Source organism: Neolamprologus brichardi, chromosome 3 (assembly GCF_056152115.1).
Source record: "Neolamprologus brichardi isolate AB-2024 chromosome 3, ASM5615211v1, whole genome shotgun sequence".
In the NCBI taxonomy this organism is placed as follows: Eukaryota; Metazoa; Chordata; class Actinopteri; order Cichliformes; family Cichlidae; genus Neolamprologus; species Neolamprologus brichardi.
The window spans coordinates 41,122,075-41,146,296 of NC_142106.1; the positions used below are offsets into that span (position 1 = coordinate 41,122,075).

A 24,222-nucleotide genomic window follows, 5' to 3' on the forward strand; every position below is an offset into this window, starting at 1 on the left:
ATTTTATTCACGACAGGAAGTGCAGAACCCTCTTCAGACCACGTCTGAGAATACACCAATAAATATGCAAAGCAGGGGTGCACATGTGTGTATCACCACAGACTGAGTAGTCTGTGCTCGAGGATAACTGCAATGTGGCTACATAAGAGTCTATGCCAAGCAATCAATGATAAAACTAAGGACAATCACCACACGGCAAAAAACAGGCGATAGAAAATAGTGTGTCACAGAATATCAGGGCGACTACGCCAGTCTATTTAAAACATAATCGGCAATAATTTACCCTACAGTGCCAAACTTCTTATGTTAAGGACGCTGCAGGAGCTGACAGTGTGCAGTATGAATATCATGTAAACAAAATTAGCTGGGCATTTTAAGGTTTTGAGTAATGGAAATGAGCTATCACATCTGGTTAGCAGAGCTGAGTCAGTATTCCCAACAGCATTACTCCACATAACTGAGCAGCAAACTCCACATCACTTTTAATTCCTTTAACCCAATTTGTTTCCCTTCAATTTTTAAACAGAAGTTTTACGACTGAGTGCGTTAACACATCTTCCTTTCTGCTGCCCTCGCTGTGGGAAGTCACCGAGCCCAGTCGCTGATCAGAGGTGTGGGAGAATATAACATAATGCACAGTACAAAGGCCAACAACAAGATATCTGACAGAGGCTGGTACGATGCTGTTTGGGAAAGCAAATCAGTCACTAAGTGTGACATTAAGGCATTTTCAGAGAACCTTAAAACCTTGAAAAGCTCCAAGGATGCTCCTGATGTGCTTGTGCTGCACATCAGGTTTCAATTTTTAGCAAACTTATGAAATACAACCACTTTAATAATGGCTACTGCTGATATTGTTTATATAACCATGCAGGGCTGTGGACATCAAAAACAAATCTGCCTGTACAAGTAAGTGAACCATTTATCTTATGGATCAGAGGAGGAGTTTTTTATTGACCACAGTGGTTTCCTTCTATTTGCTGTCTCCTTTTCTTTACATCGCCCTCTAACAATCGACTGTGTACTTATCACTGGGTAGAACACACAGGTCTGCCTGACTTTGACTCATGCATTGATTTGTTGATCAATGCCTTTCCTCCTCTGAAGCAGGACACTCAAAAATGTATTCTGAGCTTGATCTCATTAACAATTCCAAGCTGCAGGTGTATTATTAAACATTTAGTTACTCATCGCAATACTTACTAGTGCTCCTTTGGCCAAAAGTAATTGTAATTCTTTATATGACTTTTTTTTTTTTTTTAAACAACTGACCTGAGAGGCTAATGAGTGTGTGACATACCAGTGTCAAGCTTGGTCCCCTTGGTGCAGGCAACCATGGCTCCCATGCTGGGCTGGGAGGTCATCCCAGCCATGGAGTCAACCTAGAGAGAAACAATCAATATGAATACTGTTTGACCGAAAACCTAATTCATGACCTTTGTAGATTGTACATGTAGTCCTTCCCAAAGTCTTCAGCTAATTACACTGACCAGGCAGTGTTATGGCCACCTGACCAATATTGTATTGACCCCAGTTATGCTGCCAAAAAAGCCCAGAGCTGTTGAGGCACAGAATCCACTGGACCTCTGAAGGTGTGCTGTGGTCGTGTAAGCTGTCAAGCCTCTATGGATTGGACTAGTTTGTCCAGCACATCCCACAGATGCCTGACTGGACAGATCTTGAGAATTTGGAGGCCAAGTCAACGCCTCAAACTCTTTGTTTTACTCCTCAAACTGTTGCCGAACCAATTTTTGCGTTGCAGCAGTGCACATTATCCTCCTGAAGGAGGCCACAGCCATCAGGGTGTACATGTCTACAGCAACGCTTAGCTAGGTTGCATGTATCAAAGTAAGATCCATAATGAACGGCAGGACCAAAGGTTTTCCATGTGAATACTGCCTGAAGCATCACACTGCCAGCTTGTCTTCTTCCCATAGTCTATCCTGGTGTCAGGTGTTCCCCAGGTAAGTGACACAAGCATGTAAAAGAAAACGCGAGTCATTAAACCAAACTGTTTCATTGCTCCATGGTACAGTACTGATGCTCTGTGTATTCTACATTTCTATCAGAACCAGCATTAACTTCTTCAGCACTTTGCACTCATCTGTTGGATCGAACCACATGGGCCAATCACCACGTGCATCACTAAGCCTTGACCGCCTGTCACCACAGTTGCTTCCTTTCTGATAGATACTAACAACTGCAGACCGGGACCATGCCACAAGAGCTGCAGTTTTGGAGATGCTCTGACCCAGTTAACACCCAGTCTACCCATCGCACTTCAGTCCTTGTCAAACTCAATCAAATCCTTATGCTTGTCCATTTTTTATGCTTCTAACATCAACTTTGAGGAAAAAATGTTCTGTAATATATTCCATCCACCTACAGGGGCCGTAATGAAGAGATAATCAGATTTATTCACTTCCCCTATCAGTGGTCAAAACGTTATGCCTGATGAAAGCACAAAGAAAAAGTAATTTTAGCACGCTTTATTGCAATCGACAGATAAACCAATGAATACAAATGCTGAGTGGGTGTTTAACCGATCCATGGTGGGCAATCGGTTGTTGCATACGGTGTTAAAAGGAACTGAACAGCACAAACCGCAAATAGTAGCCAATTGTTATAATGAATCTGCCCATGCTGGCAGCATGCGTCAGTGATCGCAGTAAGGGAAATGATCCTGGCTTCAGCAACAGTTCCATCTTAATTTCAGTGATATTTCACAATGCAAACTGCAGGAACTGGTAGAAAATTAATGTTTGTTCATGCTGTGAGGATAACTGGCGTGTAGACTGAAATAATTATTTTCTCATTATTTGTCGAATAGCAGTTAGCACTCGCCATATGGAAAGCATCCTATAATGCCCCTGATATCAATTTTAAATCAAAGTTATGGAGAAGTCCCACTTTATTAAGTCTCATAGAAGAAACATGTTAAATACGTACCGCCACATCAACTACATCAGCACCAGCTTCAGCGCAGGCCAGCATGGCAGCAACACCAGCTCCAGCTGTGTCGTGCGTGTGCACATGGATGGGTACGTCTGGGAAGCGGTCCCTCAGAGCGCTGATCAGAAGTTTACTGGCTTCTGGCTTCAGCAGGCCGGCCATATCCTGGTGGGAGATGGAGGGGAGAAAGGTTGTAGGTCTGAGGAATACATCCAACGCACTCATTAGCACAACAAATCGAAGAGTCACATTTTCTACATTCATTATGAAGTGTAAATTATAACTGATATTAATACAAATCGCAGGCAGAGCTTAGATGTTTAGTTGTGCTCCCTTTGATGATCATTGCACTTCAAGAAATTATTATACATGCCTGTTTCCTCCTTTAAAAGTTAACCTCATTAGCTCTGCCAGCCTTTTATGAGATTGTCACAGCTGCGTGTGATGGTGCACACTGTGGCAGAGTGCGAGTTTATCATTTCACGTTTCAAAATATTCGGTCATGCCTGAATAAAGAAATTAATTCATTGTGAGCATTATCAGTCTATTCATTTAGATAAGAAGCTCAAATATACAAGTTAATTTAATTGAAGCAAGCTGAAAACCTTCAGCTGAGTTCAACAATTCACTTGTGAGAGTAACTCAAAGTGTCACTTTAAGTCCATGTGTGAGGTGTGTACGCTGTGGACACTGGTTATTGATGCCTGGATATTAAACATTGCAATCCTTTCCATACTAATGGCACCAAATGTAACAGTATCAGCAAAAGATCAGTATTGTAGATGCAGAATATTTTTTGCTCACATGATGAAATATTGGTCATTTTTCAAGTTCTCGAATTAGTCAAGCCAAAGGAGCTTTACCATCAACACAAAAGATATTTGCATTCAAGTGCTAGTTGCACTGTACACAACCCATGTTATACAGCTAGACAAGGTTTAGTTTGTAGTTTAAGCTCCAATCATGATGTACATAACTTACACATACAACTGCTGGTGTAAGAAGATAGCGTGTGTGCATCTGAAGATGAAAGCCTTCATAAAAGCTCTTCACCTGATACTATTTATGTTATTTATATTTGGAAGCAAACTGGCAAGGATTTCCACACAAGAGCAAAGCAAGCGCCAAAAACTTTAGATTTTCAGAGGGAAGGAAAAGATGGCCTGTGCGGCTGCCAAAGTTGAGCAGCAGTAAACCGCTCCCAGATCCTTTTTTTATTTACTTACCTTGATAGATAGGATGTGAGTTCCACCTTTGACAAGCTCATCTGCCAGTTTGACATAGTATTCCAGAGAGTACTTCTGCCTCATTGGGTCAGACACGTCACCTGTGTAGGAGATGGCAGCTTCAACTACGCCACCTGCTGCTCCAGCAGCCTCCATACCCAGCACCATGTTAGGCAGGTAGTTCAAAGAATCAAACACACGGAAGATGTCCATGCCGTTCTCCTTGGCCACCTCGCAGAACCTTAGGGTGGGAGCGGGAGAGGCATTCGTGTTAGTCGACCCACACAAACGGTAGTGTTTTTAAATGTTAATTGTAATCAGGTCATGGATGCTGTCAGGACTTCCTGTACACTGTGAGATTATCACACAGCCTCACTCACACATACATAATGAGTTCGTCTTCATGCACCGTGTACTCCAGATAATGGTGCACATCCAGGTAGGGATAAGCTGTTTATATCCGTCTCCATATCGGCACTCATAAATATTGCTGTACCTGAGTAAATACAATATTCCCACTATTTTCATGAAAAGTACGCTTACACGGCCCACAGGAGCTCACAATGACTGGAAAGAAATGTATAGCCGCCTCATTATCCGAGCTGCTAGTGGTAAATCCCTCCTATTATTGCCTTGGCCTCGGTATCTTAATCAGGTTTTTCATAAATGGGGTGAGTACGTACTGTAGCTGTGCTACTGTGAATGCAGTATTTACAGACTGAGAGCTTTTATTTTGGCAAATAAACAGAGACGCATTGTGTGTTCATTTGTGCCACAAGAGGATTAGCTGTCAAACGTCTGTGTCCAGTCTTTATTTAGAAATACAGTACAACGTATACAAGCGCCGTCTAGTCTATGCTATCTGGCACCAAATGGAAAAACACTGCATTGCCCTAGATATCCAACTCAGAGCTGAAGTGATCATCATTCATGCAATGCAGGAGGATAAGTTTTGTTGTTAAGAAGTTCATAAAGTCCTAATCTAGTTAGCAATCATATGACCCCTTCATTTCTTTAGGCCGCAAACATTTCACATCCCTCTCCCTCCAAAGTGACCCTTTAAAAGAATTTAAATCAATTAAATAGAACGGAATTACTCTTTGATTTGATTTAGTTAATGAAGACGCTTAGGTCACTTGGCTGTTAGCTGCTGCACTAAAAACATTGCGGGTGAGGGAGTGAGCGTGTAAGCAGGATGGAAAGGGAGCCGGGCAAACAGATCAAAGTCATTAATCACAATGATGTGCAAATTTTCGATGGCACCCTCCCTATGGGACGCAGGCTGAAGAGGGAGACGAGGACCAGGAGGAACAGAAAGAAAGGGGGAGTTAAAAGGAGGGTAAGAAGTGTATTGTGCAGGGAGACGAATGGAAGCATAAAAATGGGAGTTATGAGTGGGGAGAAATGATTGGTGTATGGATAGGAGGGTTAGAGTAGACATGTAAGGATAGGGTAGTTGTGTGATCTAATATTTGTGTATGCACTGCAGGTGTGTAAGCTTGTATATATATTACTCATGCACATCAACAAAGTAAGCTTGTCAATCCATCCATCTGGAAAAGAACTGCAGGCATGTGTGGAGGTAGTGCAATATTCATGGCCCTAAGTGCATTACTAATATACAGCTGTATCAATGATGTGTACCTCGGTAAGCATGCCGAGAGACAACAGGAACACATCAACCAACTGACCTGATTAAATGTGAGTAAATTGTGTGGTTTGTGGCTAGCCACCGTACGGTGCATCCAATTAGATATATCGAGAGGAGAAGCAACTGTGCTGGAAGGCTAGGTTGGACATGTCCAGCTTTTATTTTGTAGGCGCACTACTGCTGGGTAGATGCTATAACATAATTATTACAAACACAAGTAGCTATAAAACATCCCTAATGTCATTAACCTGAGCTTCAAGAAGCTAACTGCTGAAAAGGTTGGAAAACAGCATGAAATATGAAGCTAGTCTCATAAAGCTGTCAAAAACAGTGTCATCGTATGTTGATTAATTTTTATCGATATGGGAAATCTAAATTATATATGACACTTAGGCAACAGCTCTTAAAAAATTAAAAAGCCAATGTGGTGTAAGAGTACTGTGCAAATTTTATATGAGCAGTGGGGAGTATATTCACTTTTCAGAGGTGGAAAAGAGGTGGAAAGATTCAGTTTCCTTCACTTTCAAAAAGTTGTGCAAGTGCACAAAACAAAATCTACAAAGATGATTCTGTAACAAAATGATGTAACCAAAACTCATAAAAGGTTTATAGAAAACACATTTTGTTATTTTGAAATCATTTCTCAATTCCAAACTACATTATGAGCAGAAAAGAATGAAAAATACGTGAATATGATTAAAATGTCTTCCTCCAAAGAAGCAAACACCTTTCTAAAATGTTCTTTAATAATAGTTCTCCAGCCTTTTTGAAGGTCTTTGAAAGTTTGTTGTTGGACATCGTTTTGCTTTTTTACTTATTTTCAGTTCAGTCTTCGGACCGTACCATTTCACAGGAACTTTAGGGAGGAACCGGTGTTGTGTCTGCACACCTTGCCTTAACAATTTTGATAAAACTGGATAAGCAGACAGCATAAGAATAAGTCGCCTAAAAGATCGTCTACAGCAACTGAACACGTGAGAGTCATGTCCTGAAGAACTGGGGGAAAGAATCCAGCAAAGACCTGACAGGACCTGAGACACGCATCAGTTTGTCAAATGACTTTTTGATGAAGCCTCAACAGAAATGGTCTTAAAGGAAGGGCAGCTGTCAAGAAGCCATTCTTAAGGAAGGGAAACTGTGAGAAAAGGCTGACGTGTGCCAAATTATATAAAAACTGGACTGAACAATCAGTGAGAATAGGTCTGATAGAGGGTTTAATCCAAATTTGAAGTCTGGAGTAGAAATGCTTTCTGCTGTACTTTCTGCTTAGAAATAAACACCTCTGCGTGATATTATTCAAGAACAACAATACATTTCATTTTCAATTATTTAACAAAAAGTGCATGCATGAACCTGACAGTTAGCAACGTTGTTCCCATAGAAATGACAGAAAATTTCTGGAATAATGTCACAATGACAGAAAAAGCAGAAGGAGCAGCAGCTGGCTTTAAGAAAATCTGATTAAATTCATGTTTTTCAACAAATCAATAAAAACTGTTTTCAACACAGCTAAAAGAAAAAAAACAAACAAAAACAGATGGGGAAAACGATAAAGCCGCTCCAGTGTTACGAAGTGTCAGCTGAGCTGTCCAAAGCTGGATGACCGGATACTGACTTTACTCTGAATACTGAAAACTACACCAGTGGTTTGTAATAGTCATTAGATCTCTTTGACAATGCAACTTAAGGTGGACATGCGTGCATGTCGGGGCATTCATCACTGGATTAATGGACATATTTGGATTCAGAATACACATATTCATAGTAAACCTGAATGATTTGAAAATGTGCGCGTGTCACTCACTTAAAGACCGCGTTGTCAGGGTAGTTGGTGTAGCCCACGGCGTTGGCTCCTCTCAGTAGCATCTGAAACGGGACATTTGGGATCAAAGCTCTCAGCTCCTGCAGCCTCTTCCAGGGACACTCCGATAGGAATCGCATGGCCACGTCAAAGGTAGCACCTACAGACACGCACGGGTTACACTTTACGTCAGCTCTCATCTCCAGTCTCATCTTTCACCACTTTGATCTCAAAATCAAAAAAATTATATTTCAAACTTCTCCCATTACCCACAAACACATGCAGATTTAAAACAGTAATGGCTGCTCAGATGAAATATCCGATGATAGCTTCACATACTGTTCATTCAAAAGCATTCATTTTTTTTAAAGTCACTTTAAAAATCTAAGAAATGTTGCAGTGGTAGACGCAAAAAGGAGAGATAGCAATCCTCTCATTTCCCTTACTGGGGGAGTAGATTAGCGAATCTCATACCCGTTTATCATATCAGCCAGAAATATTGAAGCCTCCAGTGATATTCTGCTGATCCAACACTGTCATCATTAAATTTCATTTTCTGAACACTCATATGTTTAGACACGGCGAGAATACCAAGTATAAGTGCTTGTTCCTTACTCTAAGATGTAAGGATTGCCAAGGAAAAACCCTCCTCTTCATAATTTTTAAAGCGATTTGGGATGGGGGGATTTTAACCAATGTCAGCATCTTTTAAACCAATAGCTTGGAGCGGAAATGACTTCAAGCAATCCTGTCTGATGTTAAACATACTAGTATGAATGTTTTATTACACGTGAGATAGCAAAACATGATGCTGGGTGAGCAATTCATCTGGGACGGCAGAATGTACTCTGATAATTTGATAACGCAAATGAAGACTGACAGCTGGTCTCACGCGCAGGACGTTAGGCAGGAAAATGTTGCAGCCTGCCTGTTTTGGGTTGTTTTTTGGAAAGAGAGGCAGCTTTCATTCAGAGTTGAATGTGTGCCCCAAAAACAAATAAATAAATCAAAGATAGAAAAAAGCCCTCTATCAAAATTCTTGTAGTACTACAGTACCCTGAATTAAAGCTTAAAGTCTGCACTTCAATCACTTCATTGTCTGATTTAAAATCCACTGTGGTGGCATACAAAGGAAAAAAAAGTACCATTGTTCAAATACCAATAGATCCAACGATACATGATTAATAGGATGATTAATATCTATGTGAATTACTGCGTTACATAAACCAATGTCAGCATTTATCGTTTTTGCCTGTGTGCACAATACGGCGTTAATGTAACATTGATTCAGTTTTTAGGTCCTCTGAGATTCCACTTTGTTACTGTAGTTTGGTCGAGCCACCCTTGTGCAGTCAAGTCTCTCCTGCTCGTACCGACAAACTGCTTGCATCCCCAAAAACCTGCGAGACGCTTAATTACACAACTGCTTGTGTAATGAACAAGATCCAAATAGCAGCGTGATGGCATAGAGCAATTGATCTACTTTTTTGTGTCCCCATCTGATAAATTTCCCAAGTGTAAAATAGTTGAGGAAACCATATAGACGCATTATGTGACCCAGTTCATTTTACTGCATCTTTGCTGGTGTGGGGAGGAACGCTATATCAGGAAAGGACTTAATCCTCAAAGGGCTTTCACAGGCTTAATCTCTTCAATGATTCATTCTGCCTCTAAGCAGCTGAAACATGTGAAAGCAATATTCTCCATCTAAGACCACTGTATAAAAAAAACAAAAACATTCCTACATAGGGACATTAAGTAAGGGTAAGAGAATTCAATATTCACACGATCGTCTCTCTTTAGCATAGATGAGTAATATTTTCCACCTCTGATCTCTCTAACAAAAGTGCACTGTACAGGGACGCCTTCTTAAGGCAGGCCTGGTCGTCATTTCTCCAGTGGTTATTAAGTGATTTACGAGGAGCTGTTTAGAGATACTTTTACAAGCGGCCGCTGTGGGACAGTGGGTGCTAGAGCCAACCTTTTAACTGCACGTAGTCCAATTTGTTTTCCACCCTAAATCAATATGAGGTGAGGAAACAAGGCTGGCAACTAGTCAGTCTGGGAACTGGATTTTAAAAACAGCGAGGATGAAAAAGGTGCAGTATATTTTATCTGAAGAGAAATTCACTCATCTTGGCACGCACTACTTGGCCTGTGAGTGACTTGCTTCTATAAAGTGTTATGTGACCTCAGAGATCTTTTCAGTCAGGACCACTTTAGCTAAAACAGGATTGTTATTGCCATCTGTAGTCATTTGTATTTTGTTGTACTGCTGTGTCCTGGGAAGTCTCCGCCCTTTCATGAACGGGTGGGTAGAGTATACTATCCTGAAAGCTTTCACCTAGCTGCCGTCTTACTGCTGCTTTCCTCTCGCACATATAAAGGATGGCATCGACGCCCCAAATCAGAAAAAGGCTTCGATGGGAAAAGATGAGACGGACTACGAAAAAGGAGCGCTGTGGTCGAAAGTGGTTATAGAGTCGTCGCTTAATTCTCAGTAAAATATCACTGGAATTTAAGGTTTGTTTTGAGGTTTCACATTTTTAGAGGCATTCAAACGAAAAGCTGTGGGAAAAAAATAAATGAATAAATAAAAAATAAAATAAAATAAAGATCCCGATGTTGGGTTTGAAACCAACACTGACCACTCTCGAGCAAAAGCACCAAACTGAACATCTTGTGTCAAAATATTTGGTGGCAGATTCTTCATTATGCTCTAAACGCTGTGTCGTTACTGCAAAACTGGCTTAATCAACATTAAATTATTAATATGGAGAAGACACTCTGAAGTTACAGGAAGCTTTCAGGGGAGTGTCTCTTTTTAGGATGAAATCTGCCTTTAAGTGTTTAAATAATTATGAGAAAGTACCGTGCAGTTTTCTCTGACTCATAACCATATCACGCAGGAAGCACTGAGGCCTCAAGAGGACCCACTAGCAGATTACCTTTCTCTTCCAATTCACGTGATTGCCAAAAGTTTTCTTAACAGAGAGAAATCAATCTTATGCTCCTCAGCTCATAATATCAGCGTATTGACAGTTGTGTAAACTTTCCCAGCCCACATTCAACGTCCGACTTCAGCGATCTACTATTACAGTTGTAAAAATGGGAGACGGTAAGAATACATTCAATTTCTCCAACTTCTTTAGACAACAAAAAACTGTTTAAACTTTACGAGGTTTGAATGACAAGATGTCAGAAGCCGACTCCCACTGCTAGTCAAAAAAGAGGGGACAAAGTCAGACGTATTCGCTGTTCTCTTAGGAAAAAACTGGCTTCAGTTCACATACCAGATTAATCTACGGTTTTAACTGCGTCTATTTACTCTGGAACTGAGTCCGATACGAGTCTTCTTCACTTGCTTCCCCTTGCGTGTCCTGTCTTCTTCCCCTCACCCCCAACCTGTTGTGGCAGATGGTTATCGCTCCCTGAGCGTGGTTCTGTTTGAGGTTTCTTCCTGTTAAAAAGGGTGTTTTTCCTTCCCACTGTCGCCAAAGCACTTCCTCAAAGGGGGTCATCTGATTGTTGGGGTTTATTCCGTTTTACTCTGTATTATTGTAGGGGCTTTACCTTATAATAGAGCCAACTGTTGTTGGGATTTAGTGCTGTGTGCACCTTTTTAACTGATTTATTCTAAATTTATGAGAATGCATTAATTTATGGAAGACATAATTACACACTCTACCTTTAAGAATCATGGAAATGCTATCTTTATATGATCTTACTATATTGTTTGAATTGCCACTGCTGTAGCCAGGCCTTTTTTTAAATGTACATCACACTATTCAACCTATACAAAGACTTTCCACTCTTCAGCTTGCTTTGAAACAGTCCAATGGGTCAATGTTTTAGACTTTTAAAGCCCACAATAACTGTCTGCTCAGAAAAAGGATGTTCTCTTCGATGTTTGACCATAAAAATGGCCTCAGAGCACGCCGTGTCTTTTCTCTTTTCGACTGTTTGACATCGTCCTCATTTCTGGAACACGAAACGTTCTGTGCAGACGTGTCCAAGCCATTTCTAAAAAAAGGATTTACCAGAGCTTCTGAAAGGCTTGACAACTGCCCCACGAGGCTGTGCACAACCACAGTGAGAAACAGACCGCATTATAGTGTTGGGATCATCAGAAGCAAAGCTGTTTGCAAATGATGCTCAAAAACATTTTTATACAGCCTATGCTGGAAACGTGGATGTACTTTGTGTTGCCAAATACAGAAAAATGACATTAAATAAAGAAAAAAAAAGAGCCTTAACAAGAGCAGCTTCACCGTGTAATGAGACGCATGCAGACAGGAGGCTTCTCTGGCACCTATTCAACCATTTGCTTCACAGTGAAAAACCAAGTTTGCTACAAGCTTCCAGAGTCTGTTTAAAGATTTGCTTTAACGCGCCGCTCAAACACACCCAAACTGAATTTATATCCTCTTTCTTCGGTCAGTCTCATAATAACACCACAATATTCTGGGTGATGGAAGCCAGGAAGCATTTAAGCCCTTTTTATTGAAATATCTACTCAATAATTGACTTTTGCTATAGCCTTTTTATCTGTCCAAACATGAAGTAAGTAGACAGTTGCTTAATGTGAGATCAGCTCAAAGTGCTCTCCCACAGTAATGAAATATATTGCTTTTCCCTTAACTGGTGCACCATGATCAGTTTCCAAGAGGAATTTAATCTCAGAAAGGGTTTATAACTCCAAAGAGTTTTCACCAGAGACTCTTTCATGTCTTTTTTTTCCACCAGCATTTAGCCAACCGGCCACTAAAACAGGACCTGAAATAGCGAAAAGCATTTGTTGTTTACTTCTCTGTTCTTCTGATCTCCTCAATCAGTCGTTTTCTATATAATTTAGCATTAAATTAAATGATTCAACCTCGAGAGCTTCTCTGGGCATATCCTTCCTGTGAATGTGCGTGCCCTAAGTGTTCTAACGGGGCGCGGGGGGATGAATGAACTCTTTGAAACCAGTTCATAACAATTGCCCTTCACACAGGACCATTATCAAGAAGTGCTGATAATTGGTCATGTAGGCAGCTGTTCAAACATGCTGCTCGCATTTTTGCTTCAATTTCAGAGTAATTGCATATTATACAGGGACACTATTGGACTGCGCACGCTTCAAGAAGTTTCAATAACGTGTGATTTTCTCTATTCATTGAAGAGTAGGCAAAAGGTACAATCACTGTCTATTGAGGGAACTTGCTGGGGACTCAGTTTTGGAAGAACAGGTGGAAGAATTAGATTGTTTTCAGTGACACAAGTTTCACAGGTCAAACCAGAAAACGTAAGAGATGCAATGAATGACGATCACAGCAGGAGTGCGGGGAGAATAGAAAGGAGAGGCACTGATGACGAGATGCAATAAAATAGCATCTCGAAAGGATTTGATTAACCAGATAGCCAGCAAAACACTACTGCCTATGGGAGATCAAACATTACAGCTCAGTTATTTTTAACTTCATTCAGCGTCATACAAAGGAAATTTTAGGGGCGAAAAGGGCAACAAAAGTGGACGAGTTTATCGTAACGTGACGACCAGGAAGCTTACCTCCCCAGTTCTCCAAGCTAAAAAGGTTGCTAAAGTTGTGGCTGACAAACGGCGAGATCTTCTTCAGGTCATGGGTCCGAACCCTGGTAGCCAGGAGAGACTGGTGAGCGTCCCTGAATGTGGTGTCCATCAGCAGGAGGCCTTTGTGGGCACGGACAGCCTTGGCAAATCCTTCAGGACCATCACGCAACAGCACGTCACGGAAACCTACAGGAGGGTCACCTGATGGTGGGGAAAGGGAAAGAGCACGTTAATGAGGAGAGCAACACTGAAGAGAAAGCAAAAGGAAAAGCTTTAATGGTAATATAGCTCTATGTGATGAATATTAATCAGATGTTTGAGGATTTTTTTTTATTCCACCACACAAGGTTGTGCAAATACTTCTATGAACTGAAAATGGATATATATAATGAAAAATGTAAAAAAACAATTATTTACACAATACAGGGTTGCACTTATAGCAGTGCAGAGCAAAGAGGGTTTCATTTGATTCAAACAGGGTAAAGACACAATGTGTAAGCACCCCTTTTTAGTGTTTGTGTATCGACTTTAAAAAACAGACAGTATGTGGCAAGTTAACGGATTTACACCCGTTTAACAAGTAAACAGTTTGCACATGTACTTTATGAACATGGAGTTTTCTCTTAAGTTGTGCCATTAGCAGGACTGGCAGTTGTCATAACGTCTACTAATGAGGTAATACCATCTCTCAATGCTGCGCCTATCACCCACAGCTCAGGAGATCAGCTATAAAAGTCGTCATGAATATAAGCTCAGCAGCTGGCTTATTAGACACACCACCCACCAATTTGAGAAAATGGTTTGCTCTTGCTGACAGTGATTCCTATGGCTATGGTTTTATATAGAAATTAAGATGCTACCTTAAGTAAAAGAGAAGTGACAGAGCTTAGTACAACATGTTGCCAGCTTAGAGTTAACTTCTAGGATGGTTCCTAGTTTGCCCGTCACGTCTCCTCCTCCTCAGTCCTTCGTTTTCTGGAATGTGCCCCTGATTTAAGGTCTCGGATCAAAAAAGCAAATTCTGCTTTTGCAAATTTGACAATGCAGTCAATATTTAGCCCTGACTTGCAGCCTGTACAGGCTGTACCGTGTCTCCCTGTCACAATATACTTGCTAAATAGCTATAAATGTTTAACAAGTACATCGTGTACCATGTTTAGTGCCTGAGGTTTGTTTGTGAGCATCTAACAGTTTGTAATTAGTATGTGTTCATAAATGAGTTTGAGGTTAATTTTGGTTTGTATACTTCTCTTGGTACCACCAATGACTTTGATGGCGACTCATCTATTAACTGAGATATTTCACTCTTTCGGGGGACAGAAATTCCAGCTAACAGAGGAACTCTTAACAGGAAAACAGCATCACATCCATTAAGAGTGCTTTTTAAATCTTGCAGGGTCTAATCCCAGGGGGACCCGAGATGATGACTGCTGGACATGCAGGCAGTGTTTAAGTGTTTCTGGTTAGCTCACAAGAATACAATGTCACATACAGCATTGAAACATAACGCAACTGCTAAAAACATCCACAAGGAGATAAAAATGGATGTGGAATCCCCCAGACAAATGCTGACATTTCCAGTTTATTACAGCTTAGTGGTCCTCAAAACAAACATCACATAGCCCTGGCTCTACGCTGCTATAACACCTTCTATCCTAATCTTTCTCTTTCCTCTTTGCTTTGCAATTAAACACAGGCGCAACCCAAGGTATTAAAATACTGGAAGCACAATTTGGACCTATTTTTGCCGTGCTGTGCACAATCATCAATCAAAAACACTAGTTAATGAGGTACTTTCTGCCAGCTTAGATGTCCTCCAACCTTGCTTCTCTCACTCTCTCTGTAGTTGAATCCTTGCTCTTGACCTTTTATTGTTGTACCTCATCCCCGAAAACAAATGATCTGTGCTATAATTGTCTCTGCCTGCACAAGTAAAATGGGCAACGCACACATGCACACACAGCAGCACAAATACATTTGTTCACACACACAGCAACACATTAACGTAGAAACACAAAATGAGCTCACACTGGCAGAGTAGATGAGCTCTGTGAAGTCATGCTGCTGAAGCAGAAAACAGACGTTTGAACTGATCAAGATCTTTGTATGAGGGAGCCTGGATGGTTCATTGTCAAAGTTGCATTTGTCACAAAAAATGAAATCTTAGAAACTTTGTTTTTAACCACCTGTGACGTCCTCGCATCTCAAGAACAGTGAGAAAATGAGGGCGTGTGCTCTGGGACTGCAGAGCCTATGCATGCGCCTATGCATGCCACAGTTTCCTAGAAAACATTTGGCTCTGGAGTAGATTTTGCGCGCGTACACACACACACACACACACACACACACACACACACACACACACACACACACACACACACACACACACACACACACACACACACACACACACACACAGGAGTGCAAAAACTATTAGAGAGATACAATTCCCAGGTTGCTGTGCTTGATTTTGACCAATTTGCACACAGTCATCTGCACTGAAAACACCTCACTCCTGGTTCCCAGCTTTCTTGCCTTCACCGTTGCTCAGGCTGATGTTATTTCATACACAACACCCTTTATATTCCTCTCCTGCTCTACAACAGCAGCTAATATGACCCGATAAGACTGAGCTGCAGTGCCCCGAGCATCACTATTAGCTAATTAAAATAAAACCAGTATGCCATACCTTTGTTCCAAGTTGACATCTCTCTACAAAAAAATCTGTTGTGTGTGTTTGTTTGTGTTTCGGAACATTTTAATTGACAGATCTGGTGGGACTACTAATTAGTGCTTTACTGAAGTCAGGTATGCTGTAACTGTCAAATTATTGTCTATAAATAATTCATAAGTACACAGCCTGGTTAAAAACTTGACTGGAAGTTCAGGAAAAGCATTTTTCCAACCTAAAACCAGCTGCATGGCCAGTGAATAAAGTTACTTTGCAATATACACAACACCTACGGTATCTTCAAATTTCACAAAGACCAATTATAATGCTCTAAAACAGAAGCAAAAACAGCAAAAGCCATTTTTGTTTGAATTTTTTTTAACCTGTTTTTATAACCAAACAAGCAGAGGAAAACAAAAAGGGGATTTTCAGGATTTAAGTCCATGTTTCTGTTTTTTTCTGTATACTATAACACAATATTGTACAACAAACTACTTCTACACTTTATTCCAAAAATTTAAAAACAGTACACGATGGGGAGTTTGAAAATAGTCTGTCATTTTTATTAGTCATCCTACCTAGAGCGGGCATCTGGTCATTAACCTCTAGATGTCCTCCATTAAATAAATCCAGATAATAATTGGAACAAGGTGTACTTCTGCAACATGGATGAACCACCAGCAATCAGCCTTCAGAAGGAACGTTTCAGACTACAAATCCTAATTAGAAAATAATGGCCTCTGAGTACTTAACAGGCTCTGTCAGAACACCCTCGCCATGTCTTTCAGGAATACTTTTCATCCCATCTTTCCTCAGTGTGGTGGGTCCCAAATTGCTTACTGCTTATCATTAAACGTGAAATTGAGATATCCCAATGTGACTGACCTTTGCTTTTCTCTTATCAGAGAGCGTTACATAGCAATAATCCTTTAAATATCTTCCCCATTGTCCCTTCGCGCCAATATCGTGATCAATTTATCTGCGTCTCACCTGTCACCACACCCGTTTGACCGTTTTCTCCATATACAGGGATTATATGCTGCCCGAGCCTTCTGTCCTCCTTTCATAACCCCTTTCTCCTTCCATAGCCCTGTCCCTCCCTCCATCCCTCTCTCCACAGAGTGTGATAATACAGGCCTAATCCCTCTCTTCTCTCAATCCCTCTGTTGAATGAAAGAAAGGATATAAGCACATTACAAATCTCATTACTAGGCTTTAGGTATGCCTCTGTGCTGCATGCACCTACCTCATCAGCTGCTTACAGTAGGTATGTGCAGCGTGTGTACACAAAGGGACTGTCTGCAGCATTTGGTGCAGCATATGTCGGTTTGTGTGATTTAATGCACATGTGCATGTGTGTGTGCTCTCCTGCAACAAGAGACAGGCAATGATGGCCTTCAACAGAAAATTAGCATAAATGAAAACAGTGGAGGGCATGCATGGGGAAATGCACACTCAGACGTGCACAAACGCCGCAGATCATTCGCTCCTATTCTGCTCCATTCCGTTCCACTGTGCACGGGTTTTAGATGTCAGATTTGATTAGTTATGCCTCATTATGATTCGTAATATTCACATTATTTTGCTATAAATTCATGTTTACTAGGCATGCTGGGGTATGTGCTGAGGCAGAACGGGGGGCTGATAAACATGTCAGATTATTACGGCTGACTATTTCGTTGCTGTCAAAAGGGAACAGCTGCATAAATTCATGCGGTTTGTGCATGGAACACATTTACACCTGACAGAGAAGTGAGAAAGGAGAAAAAGCAAACCACTGCAAAATGACCCGGAGACGAGATTAATCCGCATAAGTCCTTTGTTTCAATAACTTTAAAACATATTTAGGAGTAAAACTAAGAACACGTAACTTTAAAAATACATATTTAAACAGCTTTGTTTGTACTTCACAAAATGTACTTTAACACTGTAGTTAGCCTTGAGGGGGGAAGGGGGTGGCTTCACTCCAGAGACCCAAAGCAGCTCATCAAAGAGCCCAGCTTGGCCCTTGGCCTTTCCTTTAAGACTAACAAGGGAGTCGTGCACAGCGGGGTGAGAAGCGAAGAACTTCTGCTTTCAGAAACAATGAGCTACACCTCTCCCCGACTGTACTCACAGCTCAGCAGAGCACTCTGGGCTAAAACCCTTTACCTCCCCAAGTGCTAAACGGAGCCATTTAGGAAGGCCTTTCCGCCTACAGCTATCAGAGCGTTCGACAGACCATTCGTCATTCGGCGGGTGCTTTTATCCAAAGTGCCCTATGGATACACAAGTGTTTACATTTTTAGCAACGCTGCCCCAGGAGAAAGAGGAACCTGTGACACTTGCTGTGGCAGTACCTTGCTAAATGAGTCCAAATGTGATAAATTCAATGTGGGATGATGCATTTTGATATTTTTATGATAACAGTCCTGGACACTCGTCTTGTGGGTCACAACCTGTCTTTTTGTTGACTGAACCTCAGGCCCAAGCTTCATTAAGCCAAATGCTTTTCCGGTTTGGGACAATGTGTTATTGATTTTTGACTGGGAGGGGGAGCTGCCATCGGAGTTTACTGAATAATTTATGAGGGAAAACTGTGTGCAATGACTGGTGAAACTGCTTTTGACTGACGTACCCATGGTGACGGGAGGAACGACGGGGTCCGTGGAGGAGGGCTTAGCTTTGACTGGGATGGGTGTTGTTGGTCCATTCACCATCACATGACCTGGATACGAGCATAAAAATAGAGAATACAAATCAGATGGACCCTAGAAGACATCCAGCAAACCCGAAAAACAAGAGGGTCCAAAATAAAAGGGCGGGAAAAAAGTCAATGAAGGTTATTATAAGCCTGAAGGCCAGTATGGATTATAGGACTTGTGTGTCACATGTGTTCTCCTACATTTGTGTGCGAGAGGTTTTCTGCACATTAGACATCCAGGTTATCTCCCTTTTACACAGAATTGAGCTTTGTCTTTTTAAACCCAAGGTTTGGTGAAAGCCTGAGATAAGAATATTTAATTTTACTGGTCTTATCAGTAAGTTGGACCTCCTTCATAGAGTAGCACCTAATCTAAAGGTCTTTAGCACCTGAAATGTTATCATTTTCCCAACTCTTAGTAGCTACAGAAACAAGCAGCTCTGCTCGATATATTTTGTTGCCAAGCTATTAATCTTTCTTAATAGCCTCGTCTTAGATAAGCTTAGCGTTGTGGAGAAGTGCTACAATAAACCTAAGCCCAACAATCAATGGTGACAGTGCTCAGTCAGTATGGATCATGTAAATTGATTTGTTTTCCACCTTTAAGTGTTACAATGTATCGTTTCTGCACTGACCAAGGTAGTGCAGTAGTTTCTGGGCTCGGTTCTGAGTGGGTTTGAGGTTGAAGAGCTCCTGGTTCTCATCAATGAACTGGGTGTCCACTGTGGAGTGCAGGAACTGGTGGTTGGACAGAACGTTCTGGAGGAACGGGATGTTGGTCTAGAGATGGAGAGAAAAAAGGAGAACGTGTCAGTAAAAAGGCTTAGTTTTTAACAAAGGCTTCGTTTTCACAAACTCACACACAGTATATGAAAGCAAGCGAGTCAAGACCACAATCATGCTGCCGCTCTGTTCTGCAATTTAATCGCTTGAAGAAAAAAACAAAAGCTCCAGCTTTTTTAAAGAAAGCGTCTCGAGTAAGAGCTCAGTGTTAAACAGTTAAGGATACAAAGCATACGCGCTACCTTCACATCAGTAAACAAGTTGTAATGTCATAAAAAACTCAAAATTTTAATAACGCAGTACTTCAAACAGTCCCAGCTTCAATAGATAAGCACACGTGTGTGAGGAACAGGGAGAAAAGTCAACTGTAAAACTAATTACATTTTATTTCTGTTGCTGGTGTTTGCCTGCCTCCAAAGTATTACAGCGCCAATTAAGCTCTTTAAATTAGCCAAGAGAGGGAGCGTGAACAAGGGAGAACATACAGGAGAAATATTTAATTGTTGGAGTTGATTTCATTACTTGATTTGTTGCCTGTTTTTCCCTCCTCTGTTGCAAGCCTGACTTAATGTGACTAGACTGCTTTGAATTGTTGTAGGAGCCACAGAGAGTGACGTGGGGGGAGGAATAGGAGAGCGATTAGTAGAAAGAAAAGCACAAAAGAGCAGAGTTGGAGGGACTGAGTGAAAGTATGCGTTAATATATTCTTGAAGCAGCTTTAAAACGTGTTTATCACGGTTTAATGTCCCAAAGGAAGGGCGGTGGGGTATAAACTGTGTGAAAGATTATTTCTCCAAGTCCGTCAAAAGTGTCTTTGCATGCGGCCCGATGTGGACTCTTAAGTGACATTTAAAAAGAAAACCTCATCCACACAAGTATACAGAACCAACACACGCACACTGAACCCCAGAGGACCACCTCAGTATTCTGTGTGACGAAACTTGAGCCCATAAATGTCCGATCCACTCAGTTATCTCTGCAGTTTATAGATGAATGTCTCCGTCTCACACACACGTAGACAAACTACCTTTAAACATTCCCCCATTAAACGTAACCCACATATGGACCCAATTGACCTAACAAACAACCATAATTTGGGCATTTGGATGGCAGTCAAAACCAGATTGACTTCAAATGATTGCAACAGCACAATTACTCAGAAATCATGTAATTGGGAGAAAGCAGTTGGGGAATAAACACACACAGATGCATGCCCCACATGCAGTGCTGAGAGAGGAGGGATGTAGGAGAGAGATCAATGTGCCTGGGCATATAACGCTCATGCTAGTCATACTAATAAAAGGCAAAAACAAAATGGAGTTGAATGCAAGAGAAAAAGCAAAGACTAGTTTTTTTTTAAATAATTATATGAATGAGACTATTAGTTCTTTCAAAATACAAAGTGAAATTGAGGGAAAACTCCACATTTGCCCATTGATCACATCCCTAGTGAGGGGAAAAGAGGGTTTGTTTTCCGAGGGATACGGGCACAAACACAAGATGACACTGCAGTCTTAGCCGTCTACTACTGGGAGAGGAGCTGGAGAGCAAAAGCGACAAGAGCTGTAGGATTCACATGGCTGTGCTGCACTGCCAAGCCTTGGGCTACAAGCTGTGGACCAAAACAAAAAGGGATTTTCGCCCAATGCTATCGCTGCAGTAAGACTTCAAAAACCTGTGGAGCTTTTTTTCCCCCTCTTCCATTTACAGAATCTGCCAACAATAACTGCATTAAACTAGATCATATGCTGCTGCCTCACATACTAGTCTCCAAGCAGCTTTGTGAAAGCTGGATATGGTTATGTAATACATTTTTATTGGATTAAAATCAAAGCTACAGGCCAGCCAAATGAAGACTGGCAAACCCAGTGCGTTTGATTAAAAACAAAACATATTAGCTAAAGAAGCGATGTGTTTCACGCCATTAAAGGGTTCACTTTGTGCAGACGGTACGTTACGATGCTACCATCAGTAGCGGCTTAGCAGAAAGGTAAAACAGGAGGAACTCACATCTAGGCGGTTTAGTAACACTTGTGACTGTGACACGAATCTACCTAAAACCAACTCCACACCTGCGAGGTTTGTCTAATCTTGATTTACTTTAAAAGGGCAGAGAAACATTTTCCTCAGTTTCCAGTCAGTCTCACTGGCCATCTATTTGTATCTTCATTTTCTGTTCCAAACATGTCATCCAATTTTGGCCAAAAAAGCGCAATAAACTTTTCCCAATTATTACTTTCACTCTGAAACTAAGATTATCAGTTTATGACAAGCAGCATTTTATTAGTACACAGGAGTCGTCTTTTTTTTTTTTTTTTTTAAGTAAAGGGCCTTGGGATATTTTTGTTTCACCTGGACAAGTTTAGAATATTTTCTCGACATCCACATCTATTATTTATACGTGTAAACAAACGTAATAGGAGGAGGGTGCAATCAAAAAGTTTAAATAAAAAAGAAATGTGACGAGGCAGAGACACGAGAGAAATAACACCAACGGTCGTATCTAATGAAAGACTCGGAAATAATGGAGAAGATTAACGTCACTATTAATGCATGGAGGGTCGTCCTTTTCCTCTCTGCTGTACTAGATCAATGTGTTCATTATGAGGCTGCTCAGTATGCCTGTGGCCATCACACTCACTCACACACACACACACAGATGCACAAGCAGTCCCTTCACTCCATTTCCCTTAATGATTTTTAATGCACACTCAAAAAAAAAAAAAAAAAAAAGGACAAAACACACAAACACTTGGGCTCTCCCTACCTACCACTTTGTCTCCTTTTCAACACGTCTTCATCTCAGTAATATCTCTCACAAACACTCAGAGGCCCCTTCCTGATTTGGATGCCCTGACACAACCGCTGAGCTCCAGCTTTCAGAGCTATGTGCACAGCATGCAAAACATGAGTGCTCACACGCTTTCCTGCAAGTGATGATAGTGGCTTGAGTTCCCAAATGCTTTGCATATTCTTTAGCACATACACACACACACACCTTTGAGTACAGTATTAGTTTTTAGTGAACACGTGTACTGTAGAGCTGAATTCATGTTGAATTCAGGCTCCCTCTGAATACTTAAACTCTCACATACATGCCTCCTGAGGAAAAACCAAAAAAGAAATCCCTGCCTTTTTTTTGGCTACATACTAAATAACAGGCACTTTCCCCCCCGGCAAAAGATGACATCTGGCTGTGTTCTCTCCCAACTTTTACCCTTTGAGCACTTTGTTTATCACCACAAGAGTGTCTGTTTTATTGCTACTCTGCTCACAGCCCGTCGTTATTACTCTTGTTGCAATCAGCTTTACCGGTGATTGTCAAAGCAGCATTGTGAGCTAAGTATTGACGTCCCAGCCTGTTGACACAACTGCACACAAGTCAGCTCCATCACCACTTTGCAACACTTTTCCGTAGGCTAAACATAACGTTCAGTTATTACCAATTTAACTTAGATTTTTGGAGAAAATATGGCAATGTACCTTTCTTGCAATTATTTGCTTCATAATGAATGAGGAGGAGCCATATGTTAATCCAGATATAATAATATAATTTAGACGTGACGGTAAAATGCAGTCTGGATATCTCAGGGAGGAAAATAAATCGTATCACCTGCTAGTTTATGCATTCTCGTTGTCTGCAATCTGTCTGCACCAAGATTGGATGTCATTTTTCACTAGCAGGTGAGTAGGTGGAGTGAGGGGGAAAAAAAAATGCAGGTGTTACAGTGTTACAGTCCAGACTGCTCCTTATTTATATCCTATAAATAATTTATAACTGTAAAATAGCAGGGGGGTCACACAGAAGGGATTGTATTTACACATAGATGGAGAAAGAATCAGTGACAATAATGCAAAGGTGTTTTCACAGATCAGATCATATTCTGAGTGCAATTTGAAGCTGACATATTTTCACCATCATGGTAAAAATCATATTTTTGGGAGTCACATGTCTACTTGTGTTATTGCCTTGTTTATATTCAGGCCTAAAGTAAACAGACAGTAATCTACTTAGACATAGCTGTCCTGTTGCCTTATACTCCTGCAACGAACACCCGAGATAGAGCCAGCTCTTTGCCATTTCCTCACTGATTCCCTAGATGTTTTTTTTTATATGATTTTTAAAATATTTTAATCATATTAGCAAACTGAGAATTAGTTATGCTGACATCAATTTCTGGGTGAAACAAAAAATCCAACAGGTTGCAAGAGACGTCTGCTGTATTATGCGTTTGCTAAAATACCAATTGAAACAGACACCTGCAAAGTATAAAACCTGCTCTGTTAAATGTGTAAAGTGATATCATTTTATCTGTTGATTCTGGTTCCTGTCACCCTTCTGGTCTTGCTGGATCTCAGTGCAGCTATTTGACACTACTGACATTTTAAAAAAATCTGGAGCACAAAGCTGTTTTGCAGAGTCACGTTTCACACTGGTTTTCCTGCATCTGAAAGACAAGAAACCATTCTTCATCTCTAGGTCTAATAAATGTGGCATCCCTCAAGGACCCAGTTTAGGTCCTGTTCAAATGTAATTATACAATGACCCACCGCATCACCATCATTCAGAAACTCATATCGCTGCTATGTGGATGACACTTAGTTTTATCTACTTGACAAGGACTCCAACAAAGAGACAGTGAATCATCCAAAAACCTGGATGGGGAAAAAACTTCAACTAGAACTGAAAAATATTTTATTTGGTCCCCCTTAAGCTCCACAAATATCCTCACTGAGGCACTTTATCCACTTATGTTCAAATTCCATTTAAAATTTGGTGTTTTTAATGGATAGCTCATTGATTTTTAACAATTAAATCAGTGTTATAAAGGGCAGCTTTACTAACTACGATCTATTGCTAAATGAAAGCTAATTTGGTCTCT

General features: G+C 40.8%; 1 protein-coding gene across 2 annotated transcripts in view; it reads right to left on the reverse strand.

The window, feature by feature from the left end:
- Nucleotides 1-24,222, reverse strand: part of pcxb (pyruvate carboxylase b) — a 285,541-nt gene that overhangs the window by 35,915 nt on the left and 225,404 nt on the right. For both annotated transcript variants that reach the window (XM_087837657.1, XM_087837656.1), the window contains exons 13-19: nt 19,192-19,336; nt 18,491-18,580; nt 13,182-13,403; nt 7,634-7,790; nt 4,179-4,419; nt 2,950-3,117; nt 1,301-1,382 (exon numbers count right to left, since the gene is read on the reverse strand). In XM_087837657.1, coding sequence (XP_087693783.1) covers nt 1,301-1,382; nt 2,950-3,117; nt 4,179-4,419; nt 7,634-7,790; nt 13,182-13,403; nt 18,491-18,580; nt 19,192-19,336 — 1,105 coding nt within the window. The remainder of the gene's footprint in view (nt 1-1,300; nt 1,383-2,949; nt 3,118-4,178; nt 4,420-7,633; nt 7,791-13,181; nt 13,404-18,490; nt 18,581-19,191; nt 19,337-24,222) is intronic.